The following is a 16,066-nucleotide window of genomic DNA, read 5'->3' as shown; positions in this document are numbered from 1 at the left end:
GGGAGGGAAGGAGGGAGGAAATTAAAGCATCTTTGAAATTGTGATTCTAGAGGGGAAAAGGGAAAGAACATTGAATTTACCAAAATCCCATGTAACATGTAACTTTTTCAGTGACTTGGGGTTTTGTATCTCCCCGTGTTCTTTCCAATCCTCTCTTTAATATGGCCTTTGTGGCACATTCTCTCACTATGACAGGGGCAGAGCAGGCATAAAGAGGCTCGTTCTTGTAGTATATTTTAAACTAAGAATTCTCAAACTTTACAATGGATTTCTTTTTTTACACCCCAAAATACTCTCTGGTATTACCTTGTGAATTTGCTTGCCATACCTGTGTCACGATGTATTAAAAAGCAGCAGCAGATTTTTCACCTTAACATGCAGAAATTTTGTAAAAATAGTTTGACTTCCTCTAGAGTAAGTGAAAGTTATGCATATCATTTTCATGCACAATGGTTTGTAGCCATTAGGAGAAAAATAATTATTTGGGTAATGGCTGTGGTTGCTTAATGATCTCTTCCCTATTAAAAAAATCAATTATTGTTTCTTAAATTTTCTCTATGTGGTCATTAATTCTCTGTCTTGATTTATGAGACTTCTCTGAGTTAATTATATTTTGAAGACTTGTGGGCTAAAATTTTGTATTACAGTAAACGTAAATCTTTCAGTTTCCTAAAATAATTCTTATGAACATTTTTAAATGCATTTAAATATATTTTATAATCATTTAATAAGATACTTTAGCCTTATACATTTACAGCAATTGCCTCTTTGGGGCTGACGGTTTCAGAGGCTGCCTAGAGGGACAGAACGACGACTTTGGCTTCAGCTTCCAGGTGGCCCCACACTGCCATCTGGTGGTCATTCAAATGCTTTAACTTTTCAAATTTCTGCTCTCGTTTCTAGTCTTGCTCAAATAAGCATACAGCCATGATTGCTGTTGCTGTTGTTGTTGCTTTTACAATTATCTCTTTTAGAACCTCACAATCAATTAAAAGAATAAAAGTCTCCCACTCTGTTATTTGGACTAATAAGAAATGGCCTTTTATCCTATAGCAGCGTTGTGGACATTGGATAGATTCATAAGCATTGTTTTTGAGCAAACTGATAATAATGCCCACCCAAAGAAGTGAAAAAGCAGCCAAATGAGAGCTAAATGGTATTTTGGCAATGTAACAGTTACATTCATTTGATTTCTAATCACATCATCCACATTCTTGCCATTGGCAGGAAGCTTTGAAACAGACCAAGGGCTTTTGAGACAGCCCAGCATCAGCACCACCTAGGAACACGGTTCAGGCAGTGGTTTACTGCAGGCTGGAGGATGGGAACAGAGGAGAGAATAACAATGACGTGCCATAAGTACTTGGAAAGGCTGGTACAGTGACTGGAAAAGGCATGGCCCAGGCAGGCTGGTACTAGATAATGTGTGGGGGCCATGTGGTGATAGTCCCTGGCCCGTGTCACAGGTGACAGATGTCATTTACTCACGGCAAGTTGACAGAAGAGAGTGGAAAGGAACTGAGAAATGTGACTTTCAGACTAGAGATAATGCAAAAGCTTTTCCACGATTCCTGTGTAAAGCCTTTCCACCCCTGCCCCCTGCCACCTGCTTTCCCATTCATAGGAGAATTTCTTGCTGGTTCTGTTGAATTCTGCCTTGGTCCAGGGATGCAGTTCTCCCTTAATGTCTCCAAGCCCATTCAGGATTTCCAAGTCTCCTTCCTTTTGTTCAGGAGGTTTTCAGAGGTCACAGTGGTGGAACTGTAGGCTGTGGCAAGCTGCAGTTTGTCCACAAGTGACGAATTGACAGGATTTCTGCACTCACCTCTGGCTCTGCAGGCATAATGTTGGTGGAAAAGAAAGAATGAACAAACGAGCAAATAACCACGGACTTTGACTTCATGGTACTGAGATGCAATTCAAAATCAATAATTCTCAGAAGGGTAGGGAGGATATGCAGTTTCAGAAAGCACATTCAATATTAGAATGTAATGTCATATTTAGAAGATATAAATGTACATTACATATACTTATGTAATTCACATTCATAAATATTTATATAATTTGTGCTTAGAAAATGAAAATATACCTATTGTTTTCATAACACAAACTTGAATAAATAACCCTCAACTAAATCTCTTTGCTTGAAATGGTCATTTTCAAAAGGGGAAGGATAAAGCTCCTCTAGGGAGTCATATCAGAATCTCCAAGGATGAGAAATTTTTACTTTTATTAAAAGATGAGATGCACATGTCAGTCAATTAGAGTCCTCCCTAAAACAGTGCTCCTTTTATGTCTGTATTTAGAATTAAAACAAGACAATCAATATTTATGAAACACCTATTACCTGCATTATGCCTCAACAAACAACTGTTTCTGAAATACAGATCAGTTTGGGGGAGAGGGGTTGCATAACCAGAGACTCATTCAATTTTAATGACATGCTTCCCTAATAATAAAACACACATGGAAATGTGAAGTTAAAACATCAATTGCAAAACAATAATAATGCCATAATAATATTTTATGCACAATTTTTAGGAAGACATCTACTATGTGAAGTCAATCAATACTTTATGGTAACTATAAATTAATTTGTGAAATGCCCTGCCATCCATTTACCTTCCTCTGAAACATATGCATATTGAAGTAACCTTTCTAAAATACCAACTTGACAGTTTCTCCCAGCTTGCAAGTGCCCTCTTGCAACCGTCCCTTAGCTTGCTTAAAACCCTTCAAGAGTGCCAGATGCAGTGGCACACATTGGTAGTCCCAGTTACTCAGGAGGCTGAGACAGGAGGATCGCCTAAGCTCAGGAGTTCGAGGCTGCAGTGAGCTATGACTACACCACTGCACTCCAGCCTGGGCAAGACAGTGAGACCCTGGCTCTAAAAAATGAAATAAAATAGAAACCCTTCGATGACTCCCTGTTGCCAACATACTTGAATCCAAACTCCTTAGTGTGGCTTAGAAAGCCTAGCATGATCTGGACTCAGCCTACATAGCTGAACGTCATCTCCTGCCATTCCCACCACTCCCAACATACTCAAGTTCTAGCCACACAAAATTTCTCTCATTCTCTGAAAAAGCCGTGTTCTTTTTCATATCCAGACCCTCACAAGGCTGTGCTCTCTGCCAAGAATACTCTTTTCCTACCCCTGCCCCAGGCTCCCTGCCTTCACCTGGACAATCCCTAGGCAATCTTTATGTCTCAACTCAGATGCCACTTTATCCAAGAAGCCTTTTCTGGTCTCTCAAGTCTGAGGAAGCTGGTCTTCCTCTGCCTTCCAGAAGCACTCTGTAACTCCCCTGTCATAACACATTTCACACTATATTGCAATTGCTTGGTTCCTTGTCTTTCTCCTCCATTAAAACTGTAAATTTCATGAAGATAGACACCACTATTGTGCACTACAGTATCCACTAGGGTTTGCCACAGTGTCTGGCACACAGTAAGTGCTTGATTAATTTGTGTTGAATGGATGAATGTGTATTTTCTTTAATCGCCTCAACTTCAGTTGGCCATAATATGCTATTCTGCCTTTGTCTCGTTTCAGTCTGTGATGCTTCTCTTACATAGCCAGCGGCGTTACATCTTTGAGTATGACCAACCAGATTGTCTGCTCTCAGTCACCATGCCTAGCATGGTGCGTCACAGCTTACAAACCATGCTTTCAGTGGGCTACTACCGGAACATCTACACCCCACCGGACAGTAGCACTTCTTTTATCCAAGACTATAGTCGAGATGGCCGATTGCTACAGACCCTGCATCTGGGGACAGGGCGCAGAGTCTTATACAAGTACACCAAGCAAGCAAGGCTTTCTGAGGTTCTCTATGATACCACTCAGGTCACATTAACATATGAAGAGTCTTCTGGAGTGATTAAGACAATACACCTGATGCATGACGGATTCATCTGCACAATCAGATACAGGCAAACAGGTTTGTTGTGAAAGAGTGATGGTGTGTACAACAACATCACTATTTTCTTATGACATTTTTACTGACCACAGTATGAGGTAGAAGCTCATACTGTGAGAATCTACACACATTCAACCCAACTTTCACTTTACTTATCAAGTTATCTGACATTGAAAATTTAAAGCATGTTATAGTCTGATGAAAGCTGATTTCTTAAAAACATATAGTGCATTTCTGTCTTTCAGCTCTTAAGTAATTTGAAATCCAAGTGCCTAGTGTAACTGTATACCCATTCCTCCTCAGCACCAAATCTTCTCAAAGATGAAACTGCAAGATATAAGTCTCACTGAAACTAGCTCAAGCCCTGTGTAACCTTTATAAGCCTCAGTTGATGACAAAATATCTTCACAAGTCAGAACTTTCTAATGTATTTCACCCTTTGGGTTTATAGAATGCCCAAATCCAGTTACTTTAATGCTGGAATTTGTCAAAACCTGACCCTCTGACTTTGTAGCAAAGGTTAAATGAAATGAAAGCATTTTTGTCAGTGATTATAGCAAGAAAACATGTTCATAATATCAATTTCATCACCCTGGGCTACTGGATATGTTATTACTTCTGTAGTTTCTATAATTAAAATGTTCTATAACTATAGAGTATTTTAATTTTTTATATTTGAGGAGTACCACTATGAGAATATATATCCATGAGGTAATATGCCCAGGCATTTGATATCAGAAATCAATCTCCAATATTGTATTATGAATATAAAAGCACCAGTACAAATAAAATAACACCAGACCTTTCTGACTCTTCCACATTGATCACCTAGCTTCTTACTGTTTTTGTTTTGGTTCCTGCAGGACCTCTTATTGGACGCCAGATTTTCAGATTCAGTGAAGAAGGCCTTGTGAATGCACGGTTCGACTACAGCTACAACAATTTCCGAGTCACAAGCATGCAAGCTGTAATCAATGAAACCCCTTTGCCTATAGATCTTTACCGATATGTTGATGTCTCTGGCAGAACAGAGCAGTTTGGAAAATTCAGTGTAATTAATTACGATTTAAATCAGGTCATAACTACTACAGTGATGAAACACACCAAAATCTTCAGTGCCAATGGACAAGTCATTGAAGTCCAATATGAAATCCTAAAGGCAATTGCCTACTGGATGACTATTCAATACGATAATGTGGGCCGCATGGTAATATGTGACATAAGGGTAGGAGTAGATGCCAATATAACAAGGTACTTCTATGAATACGATGCTGATGGGCAACTTCAGACTGTTTCTGTAAATGACAAAACCCAGTGGCGTTATAGTTATGATCTGAATGGAAACATCAACCTCTTAAGCCATGGGAATAGTGCTCGTCTTACTCCTCTCAGATATGACCTCCGAGACCGCATCACCAGATTAGGAGAAATTCAGTATAAAATGGATGAAGATGGCTTTCTGCGGCAGAGGGGAAATGATATTTTTGAATATAATTCTAATGGCCTGCTGCAGAAAGCCTACAATAAGGCTTCTGGCTGGACCGTGCAGTATTACTATGATGGGCTTGGGCGACGCGTCGCGAGTCAGTCCAGCCTAGGGCAGCACCTTCAGTTCTTTTATGCAGACCTTACCAACCCCATAAGAGTTACTCATTTGTACAACCACACAAGCTCGGAGATTACATCTCTGTATTATGATCTCCAAGGTCACCTTATTGCCATGGAGTTAAGCAGTGGCGAAGAATATTACGTAGCCTGTGATAATACAGGTACCCCACTAGCTGTGTTCAGCAGCCGAGGTCAGGTCATAAAGGAGATACTATACACACCCTATGGTGATATCTATCATGACACTTACCCTGACTTTCAGGTCATTATTGGTTTTCATGGAGGACTCTATGATTTCCTTACTAAATTAGTGCACCTGGGGCAAAGGGATTATGATGTTGTCGCTGGCAGATGGACAACGCCTAATCATCACATATGGAAACAGTTGAACCTCCTTCCTAAACCATTCAACCTCTACTCCTTTGAAAATAACTACCCAGTTGGCAAAATTCAAGATGTTGCAAAGTATACCACAGGTATTTAAACTATTTAAAACTTTAAGCTAAACTTGAGTAACTCAGTACTGTTGATTTTATCACAGAATCTCGATGCCTTTGTAAATATGCTTCCTCTTCCTGACAGTTAGCCCGCAAGTTATTGTGCATTTGCTGTCTTCCTTAGTTTTCTAGAGTGAGCAAAACGTGCATGTTAACATAAAACATAATGCTTTTGCATCCTACTACATTTTTTTTAGCTGTTTCTGTGTTTTACTCTTACAAGCTTATATGAATAATTTCGTAAAAGAAAAATTCAGGATTCTGTTTCATCATCTAAATCTAATATGATGGTCCCTGTGGCCTTAGTACCACTATCACATTGGGAATTTCAATGTAGTAAGCTGAGCTTATAATCCAGGGTTATCCACAAATCAACACTCTTCCCTGTAGAGAGAGGATCAGGTGTTTTAGTGTGGGTCATATAAAGGGGAGCTTTAGGCTGGGTGCGGTGGCTCACACCTGTAATCCCAGCATTGGGAGGCTGAAGCAGGCAGATCACTTGAGGCCAGGAGTTCAAGACCAGCTTGGCCAACATGGTGAAACCCCATCTCTACTAAAAATACAAAAATTAGCCAGGTGTGGTGACACATGCCTGTAATCCCAGCTACTCAGGAGGCTGAGGCAGGAGAATTGCTTGAACCCAAGAGGTGGAGGTTGCAGTGAGCCAAGATTGCACCACTGTACTCCAGCCTGGGCAACAGAGTGAGACTACGTCAAATAAATAAATAAATAAATAGGAGTTTTATTCCTAACTTCTATTGCCTAAACAGTTTGAAGGCAGGAGAGGTATCTTTCAAGTTTTCAACAAAGGTTATAAAGTATGGGATTTTTCATTTTCTTTTTTTAATATTGTGTCTCACAGACATCAGAAGTTGGTTGGAGCTATTTGGTTTCCAGTTACACAATGTACTACCTGGATTTCCCAAACCTGAATTAGAAAATTTAGAATTAACTTATGAGCTTCTACGGCTTCAGACAAAAACTCAAGAGTGGGATCCTGGAAAGGTTAGTAAAAGTTTTATCACCTCCTTTTAGCTGAAACAACAGAAGGGCATCCAATACCTAGAAATTATATTTACATATATTTGCTTATTGATTTTTTAGTCTTCTTGAATATTCACTAAAATGTGCACAATTAATGAGAAGGTAGAAAAAAAAGCTCCATGAGGAAAAGATCAGAGAATTGGAGTTTTGGGGGGAAAAAAAGATTAACAGGTTACTTGACTGCTGCAATAGGTACATAAGAGGAAAGAGGAACTGTACTTTTAAAATTCTGAAATGGGCTACCGAGAGCAATTACGGATTCTACCTAGAGAAAATTGTTCAGTAAGAGACACGAAAACATCAGATTTCCAACTGTAAAATAATTTAGGGGATGATGTCTTAAGAGCATGGGAATAACAGAATAAAATTATTCTGATAAAGAAAAAATACATAAGCACAATGAATCAAAAATCATAAATATTACAAGGGTACAGTTTTGAGAAAAAATAGGAACATCAAAACATTTAAGATTCAGCAGATTATTTCACCAGAAGTATGAGGTGCAAATGAAAATAAGAAGGAGCTTTTTCTTTCAACTGAAAGAAATATGAATATCTGCGTTTGCGAAAACAAAATGGGCTTGATAGAATAAAACTGAAATTTGGGTGTGAGGCCTTGAAATTTAAGTCTAAAAAATTATAAGGGACAGGAAGTTCTAGATAGGTCCTATAAATTCATCCCTTTTTGTAAAGATGTAAATGCTTTCTGTAATTAAAAGTCCTTCTAAAAAACATTTAGCAAAATGTTGAAAATTGCTGAAGCTTCATAATGGATACTTGGAGGTTCATTAGTCTTTTCTCTTTATTTCTTAGTATGTTTGAAAATTGCCAGAAATAAAAAGGTTTTTTTTTTAAGTCCACATAAAAAGATCAGTGAATTTCTGGCTGATTTGCCATAGTTAATTATAAGGTCTTAAACTCTTTAAAGTAGGAACTATGCGTTATGCATTTCTTTGTGCCTCACTGTGCCGAAGTATCACTCTACATGTAGGAATAACATCTAGTCAGTGTGAGTGAAATCAGTGAAAATAAAATGTCTGTGTTTTGGGAGAGCTGGACCAACTTAGAGTGCCTTCCAGCTCTGCAATTCTGTGATTTCAAGTTTAAATGTATTTCCTTATGCTTAACTCCACCAAGATATAAGAATGCTAGGTGGTCACCTGTTAGTCTTTTCCAAGTCTCTGATGAAGAGATTGCAAATCTGGCTTATTTTTAAATCACTCACTGACAAATTAAAGAGAGAAGGAAGCAACCTTGCAAGCCTGTCCTTTCCACAGTCATCAAGTATCTGACAGATGTCTAACTCCATGCTGCATCTGCTCTGTGCCTCTCTTTCCTAGACTATCCTGGGCATTCAGTGTGAACTCCAGAAACAGCTCAGGAATTTCATTTCCTTGGACCAACTACCTATGACTCCCCGATACAATGATGGACGGTGCCTTGAAGGAGGGAAGCAACCAAGGTTTGCTGCTGTCCCTTCTGTTTTTGGGAAAGGTATAAAGTTTGCCATCAAGGATGGCATAGTAACAGCTGATATTATAGGAGTAGCCAATGAAGATAGCAGGCGGCTTGCTGCCATTCTCAATAATGCCCATTACCTGGAAAACCTACATTTTACCATAGAAGGGAGGGACACTCACTACTTCATTAAGCTTGGGTCTCTGGAGGAAGACCTGGTGCTCATCGGTAACACTGGGGGGAGGCGGATTCTGGAGAATGGTGTCAATGTCACTGTGTCCCAGATGACTTCTGTGTTGAATGGAAGGACTAGACGGTTTGCAGATATTCAGCTCCAGCATGGAGCCCTGTGCTTCAACATCCGGTATGGGACAACTGTCGAAGAGGAAAAGAATCACGTGTTGGAGATTGCCAGACAGCGCGCCGTGGCCCAGGCCTGGACTAAAGAACAAAGAAGGCTGCAAGAGGGAGAAGAGGGGATTAGGGCATGGACAGAAGGGGAAAAGCAGCAGCTTTTGAGCACTGGGCGGGTACAAGGTTATGATGGGTATTTTGTTTTGTCTGTTGAGCAGTATTTAGAACTTTCTGACAGTGCCAACAATATTCACTTTATGAGACAGAGCGAAATAGGCAGGAGGTAACAAAAAAAATCTCTGCCTTTGCGTCACCAAAGACTGCCTGTTTTTAAAACATAAAATGGTTTATTGTATTGGTTTTCTAGATCAGAACTCTGTATATGTAAATATGGAGGAAAAACATATCCAACTGCCTTTCAATGTGACGGAAGATGGTATTTTAATATTGTTTGTTTAAACTCTTTAAGAAATGACAGAGATTTTTAGTTCTTCTGTGGCAGTATTCAAAATAACACAAGTAGAACTCAAACAGCTAAAAACAGTTTTCAGAAAGCACCACTTTCAATTTGCCGATCCATGCATATGTTCCAATATCCAGAAAGAACCCAAGGTTCTCTATCTCTATTGTGACAAGCAGTTTCATCCTTAACTGTTGGCAGAACTTGCGGGCTGTTGGAATAGGTGGTGCAATAGTATCTGAAACTTGCATTTCGAAAGACTGCCAGCCCTTTCACATTTTCCAGATCTGTTATAGGAAACTTAAAAACAGGTGTAAAATGTCTTCAGCCACCATCTCCTAGAGTCAGGACCCAATTGCCCTTCCTTCTTGATTATTCCTCCTTGCTTGTTAAAGTAAATGCCATATTGTTGTGCTGTGTTTCGGCGTGTGGTGGCTGGGTTCTGTCTACCATGCTTCCCTGTGGGTGTGGTAACCAGACTGAATAGCCGCTATTTGCTCATGTGTACATGATACCAAAGCAGCTGGCCAACGTGACCTCTCTCACACGACCTGTTTTGACTCAATTTTTTACTAAGTTGTCCAGCTGTATTGGTATCATGTAAACATAGCTTTTATTAACCTGGGTAAGAATTTCTCATTTATATATAGGATGTGTTTTGGTCATAGTTTCACATTAGTGATTCAGTATCTATACACCAATCCAATGGTTTTGTGCACATGAAAGGTAATTTACTTAAAAGTATGATTCTGGTACAAAAACAAAAAAAAGGCTTTAGCAGGCATACGTGCCTGGGATGCCGATACATACATTAACTACTACTGCAGAAATTCATAAGAGCCAAAACCTTAAAAAAATAGACCTAGTGCTTAAGTAAAAGTACTAAAGGGAAGACCAGACCAAACATCACAGCAGTTGCTGCCACATTGTTTCAGCCCACTTAGATTTATCTTTCAAATGTACAATTCTGTATTGAACATCTCCCAGCCATATTCAGGAAATCGAATCAAGTAAATCCTTTCCAACCAAAAACATTTCAACTAACTATAGAGAGGCAGACTCATTTTTACTAAAATAATTTATATGGTTAGTTTAGTTATTTTCGTTCTCCGACCTTACCCATTTATTTTTATTTAATCATCTCTACTGCCTAGGAAAATAACTACTTTCCAGGACGGGTTATTTGTTCTGCGATCATTTAAAATTTGGAGAAAGGTCAGGATTAGTGTTAATATCAGCTGCAGTTTCTCAATCTCTAGGAATCCGGCAGTGAAAGAAGCCCCTTGGTGAGCTGGAAGATTTGTGCCCAGTGACAAAGGGACAGTTTGTAAAATGCTGTGTAATTATAAGTTACCACAAATGAAAATACATGACAGCACAATGTGGCCCGTAGAAAATTTCCCTGAGCCAGCTTCTGCACTTTCATCACCGAATCTGAACATTTGCTATGTCTGAAGGCAAATTTATGATGGAATGTTAGTTTGGATTCTTTCCAGCTGCTACCTAAATGCAGTGTGGGGTCATTGCCTTGCTTTGCGATGACAGTTTCTTTGAAAATATGCAGTCATAAGCTCATGTTAAGGTTTTTCAAGAGTCTGCCTCCTACTACACAAAGGAAAGTAAGAGAAAGGAAATGACCCTGGCAAACAGTAGAGAAGGGTATATTCAAACATTTCATTTTCAAAACCTTCGGGTTAGAATACCACTTACACATGTATTCTGAGAGACAGAATTCATGATGAACTCATCTCTCCTTATAACTGGAAACACACCAGCTCGATATATTGCTAATCCATATTAAAATCATATTATTGGGTTTTTTTCTGAATCAGGCCTGTGTTAATGGTACAGTATTTATTCAGAATGGAAATCTAAAATTACTAACAAACTTGTTGAAAATTTGAATACCTCCACACCAACCTAAAAATGGACCTTAAGTTCCTAGAACCTCTGATGTTCTTTTAAATTAATGGAAAAATAATTTGTGAACTGTATATAGAGAGCGCATTCATAAATGTGATTATGTATTTTATCACGAATCCAAAATGTCAATATTAGAGTCTATTTTGCTTATATTTTAAGCAATTATACGTTTTTGCAATTCATTGATGATGTATCATTTTCAAACTGCTTTAAATATCCATTAGAAACAAATATTTGAAGCTTTTACTTAATAGTGATTACCTTGAACTGTGCATTTCTAGTTTGTAATACGTATTTAGTTGGTTCGTGCCTTTAGTTTCTTAAAGTTACATTTGTATTATATTCAGGAAATGCACTTTTTATTACTTACAGCTGTGGTTTTAATACTGCCTTGAACTATTATTATTCTTTTTACAACTCCTAAAGTTTGAGCGAGGAAAGAAAAAAAAACAAAACTACTAATCAGTAGTAAATCGAAGAGAAACATTTTGGCATTTCTTAATAAGAACATGGAGATATTGAGTATATCACTTCCTATTCAGCTGAATAGAAAGAATGCCTTCATTGACTTGCAGTTCTGAAGTTTAAATTATTGAAAGAACAATTCATTTGCATTTCCTGATGAAAGTAAAAGCATTTTTCAGAGAAACATATGAATTTCTCATACCCAGCAGACAGATGGCTGACACTGCACAGCCACACACTATTCGAGTAAGTTAAAGTGAGAGCATAGTAGTTGGACTCTCCTATGAAGAACAGTCTGGGCTGGAGGCAGGGAATACTCCATGGTTGTTTCTTTTTCCTCGTTAAGCCCATTTTGTTTCTGCTTTTCTGTTTTGTTTTGTTTTCACTCTTGCACTACAGTCTAGAGATCCAAATGAACTGAAAAGTTCAAAGTTTAACACATTTAAATATGTTTATTTTTAGTTGTCATTCTAATCATTATTGATTAGAAGCATGACTCCTGAAGGCAAGGGAAATAAATCTAAATTCATACTAACTTGCAACAAAACACTTACCATATAAATAAGTATATGATTTATTTTTAACCCAAAAAATGTATAAAATAAGTGTGTCCTTTACTGTCAATTTATCTAGAAGATCTATAATTTATAGACTACATATATATAATATATACAACATAGCCAAATGTATGAAAACTTGACAATGTATAATTTGGAATTCACATGCTACCTATGTAGAGAAGTATGAAATTAAGTTATAATTTTCATGAGACATTTTCATCACTGTTGACACAGTTTCAAGCATTCCATCATGTTATTTTGACTCTTTTTCTTTTTTTCTTTCTTTAAAAATATATTTTTAACTAGACCAGGCCCTACTATAATATCACTTAAGAGAGTCAGGGCAAAGTTTTTGCATTTATGAAGATGTGTTCATGTAAGGGTGATTGTAATGGAGTTCATTGGTAATAGAAGCAAAAGTACAGTAATGAAGTATTGAAAAGAAAATTTTGGAGACATTGGAGCATATTATATATAGCTTGTGGAAAGACATAAGGCTACAGATTGAATGGAACATTCCTGTTTTCTTGAAGAAATTCACATACACATAGCTGACCTGACTAGTACTTCAGCTCTTCCACAGCCTTCTATAAAGGTTCTTTCTTCTGCAAAGAAAACAAACAAACAAACAAAAAAAAAAGGAAAAAACAAAAAACAAAAAAAAGCAAAGTAAAATTTAAAAATACAGAAAACAACAAAAAAGAATTCAACCATAAATAGTGACTATTATTTTCAGTGTGTCCTTCATGTGAAAGCTATTAAGGACCAAATGTACTACTGTTCGTAAGAAGAAATTACTTTCTAAACAGTAACTGAAAATACTTAGAGTTAAACTTGCTGTGGATTTTGTCTTGGCAGTTGTCATCTTACATTATTTGTCAAAGGAAATGTGTTTGGCAGTTAAAAATCTTTCCTTAGATTTAGTGGTGGACTTTAACCTCTTAAATAAATGTTAGTATATCAGATTGTGTCCTTGAAAAATATTTTACTTGTATGAATCATGACAACGTCTAAATCTTTACTATTCTTCTGGCAAAAGCATCAGTAAGAAAGAAGGCGAAAAAGAGAAGTATAGCCTTTATGTCAGAAAAACATTCTTTTTAGCTGCTTACTTTCTCATGAAAAGTAAAGATGTTTACAGTGTATGCCAAGTTTTCAGTTTCTGTATAACAACAGTTAGAGGTTCTAATCATATTGAAAATTGTGTTATAACGGTCTGAGCCATGTTGCTAGGAAACAATAGGTTCCAATTTTGTATTCCTCCTTTCCTGTGCTGAAAAGTGACTGGATACTGTACAGGTTCATGTTCTCTGGCTGCAGTTAAATGGTCTTTTGCATTTTGCTCTGGCTTTCAGGCCAGAAGCATGCATTTTTCTACAAGAGCATCACAACAACATGCTGTAAATATTTAAAGTTAAACATTATGTGTTGATATTTGAAAGAAAAGTACTTTGAATATTTCATTTTTAAAAAATAAAATTGCCAATGAAAAATGTGTCCCATTTTATTCATGCGCCAAACTGCATTCTCAAATCAGTCTGGTCACCTTAGATAGGACAAGTGGCTCACTAACAGGGAACAATAAAACCACATCATCTTGAAAATGTAGGTACGGAAATCAAAAAGTCACTAATCCTAGGCAGACATCTCTTCATTTTTATTTTTCATACAGATAGGATCTCTAACAAAAATGACCATTTAATAAACAAGAGTAGCTGCTGCAAATTTAAATGCCTCTAGGCTATGACTTTTAAAAAGGCTTCCCTCTCCGTTTGGTGCCTTTCTCAGCAATAGAAAGAAAATAAAAAATTATAAAAACAGGGTGGGAGAGATACAGGAGTTCGGGGTATCCAAATGCACTGGCAAAAAATGGATGTTGGGGCAGCAGCCAGTGGGGAAGGGTGTCAAGGAGGGGAGGCAATCATGAAACACTAAAAAAATCCTATGCAATTACAATTGCCATTTGGCACTTGTTTTTCACAAGAAGACATTTACAAGTGACGCTGGGAAATCTGGCCAACAGATCTTCAAAAATTCATCTTGATACTAACGGAGCACATATAGTCCAAACAACCCATTACTGAAACTTGGAATCCTGCAATTTACACCACTTCAAAATGCCCTGCTGCTTTTTTATGTGTGTGTGTGTGTGTATGTATATATATATATATATATAGAGAGAGAGAGAGAGAGAGAGAGAGAGCGAGAGAGAGAGAGAGAGAAAAGAATCATGGAGCAGAAGACAACCTTGATCATCTCAACATAACCCATCAGTAAAAAACAATGGGGGTAGGGGGTTGTTAGTATCAATCATCTGGAAATTTTTTTCAAAATATGCATCCCATCTCACACTCAGGGTATTTTTTAAAAGGGCAGGAGCTCCTACAGAGAGAGAATTATTAAAGGAAATAGGAGATTTTTGTATATTCCTTCCCTATTCACCCTCCCTTTTAGAGATCTGTGAATATCAATGTTATTTAAACATTCAGTAATATTACTACCTTAAAGTTATACATATATGTAATCACGCACAGGTATATAAGTAAATTATTGTACCTTAATAATCTTGTGAGGTTAGTACGACTTAATTATTCCTGCTTGGCAAATGCAATAACAGTAACAGACTGACTTACCTAAGGTCACGTGGATAATCGGTGACAAAGATGAAAAACAGTAGGAGTTGAACAATGAGAACACATAGACACAGGGAGGGGAACATCACACACTGGGGCCTGTCAGGCGGTGGGCGGCAAGGGGAGGGAGAGCATTAGGACAAATACTTAACGCATGCAGAGCTGAAAACCTAGATGACGGGTTGATAGGTGCAGCAAACCACCATGGCACATGCACACCTATGTAACGAACCTGCACATACATCCCAGAACTTAAAGTAAAATAAAAATACAAAAATAAATAAATAAAATGTTTAAATGGCCCACCAGGTGACTAAAAAAAAGAAAAAAAATCAGGTCTTATGCATTCCTGCTTTTACTCTGTCCAATACTGAATGTGATACGTAATATAGCCTTTTGTCATCTTCTGAGAAAACAGTTCTATTTCTGTGTGTGTGTATGTGCAACCAAGATGTATATATATCTCAATTACATATATGTTAATGGGCTCTATCCAAACAGTTGGTCAGCCTTATTACATCTTGCTGCATAAAAAAAAAAATATTCATTTAAGAACTAAATGACCTAATGATAAGAATTCAGCCTTTTACTACAAGTTTGGCCAATCACCCCAAATTAGGAAAATGTCCAAACTGGGTAGTTTAACTACCCCCCTCCTCCAGTTGCAAACTACAAAATAATGGTATACCATTTACTGCAAGAGAAAACATAGGTGTCAAAGTTGAATGTATAACATCCTAACAGGAAGACTAGGCATCCTATAACCTTGAAATGCTCAAGGGCAAATCTGGGTTTTACTAGTAGTAGACTTTGGATTCTAAGCTTAACAAAGTGAATTAAATAAAACATAAGCTGATGTTGAAACATTATTAACATAGTTTAAAGCTGTTTCTCACATTTTTAATTGTGTCCATTCTACCCCAAAGAATATCTTAAATCCAGCCCTTTATTTATAGTGGAGGACTTAATCAGAGGCATTCTCTATAGACTTTTTCTACCTGTGCACTACCACAAAGGTTCCCTGCCTGTAACAGCCAAACAGACAATTACCTAAGCTTGTCTCCCTACTGACCTTATCTCTTAAGAACAAATTTCAGAGGAAATGAATAAGTATTTGATAAGCTGTCATGTTCCTTTTGGG

The 16,066-nt window shown here is 37.5% G+C and overlaps 1 protein-coding gene across 4 annotated transcripts in view; it reads left to right on the top strand.

The window, feature by feature from the left end:
• The window catches only part of TENM1 (teneurin transmembrane protein 1), an 832,777-nt gene extending 818,992 nt beyond the window's left edge, over window positions 1–13,785 (top strand). For all 4 annotated transcript variants that reach the window (XM_030807128.1, XM_030807125.1, XM_030807127.1 and 1 more), the window contains 4 exons: window positions 3,558–3,945; window positions 4,788–6,008; window positions 6,892–7,034; window positions 8,413–13,785. In XM_030807128.1, the coding sequence (XP_030662988.1) occupies window positions 3,558–3,945; window positions 4,788–6,008; window positions 6,892–7,034; window positions 8,413–9,171 (2,511 nt within the window). In that variant the 3' untranslated portion in view covers window positions 9,172–13,785. The remainder of the gene's footprint in view (window positions 1–3,557; window positions 3,946–4,787; window positions 6,009–6,891; window positions 7,035–8,412) is intronic.
• Window positions 13,786–16,066: the final 2,281 nt, after the last annotated feature.

The sequence above is a fragment of the Nomascus leucogenys genome, chromosome X (genome assembly GCF_006542625.1).
Source record: "Nomascus leucogenys isolate Asia chromosome X, Asia_NLE_v1, whole genome shotgun sequence".
NCBI lineage: Eukaryota > Metazoa > Chordata > Mammalia > Primates > Hylobatidae > Nomascus > Nomascus leucogenys.
This window is presented reverse-complemented; position numbering and strand designations above follow the sequence as displayed.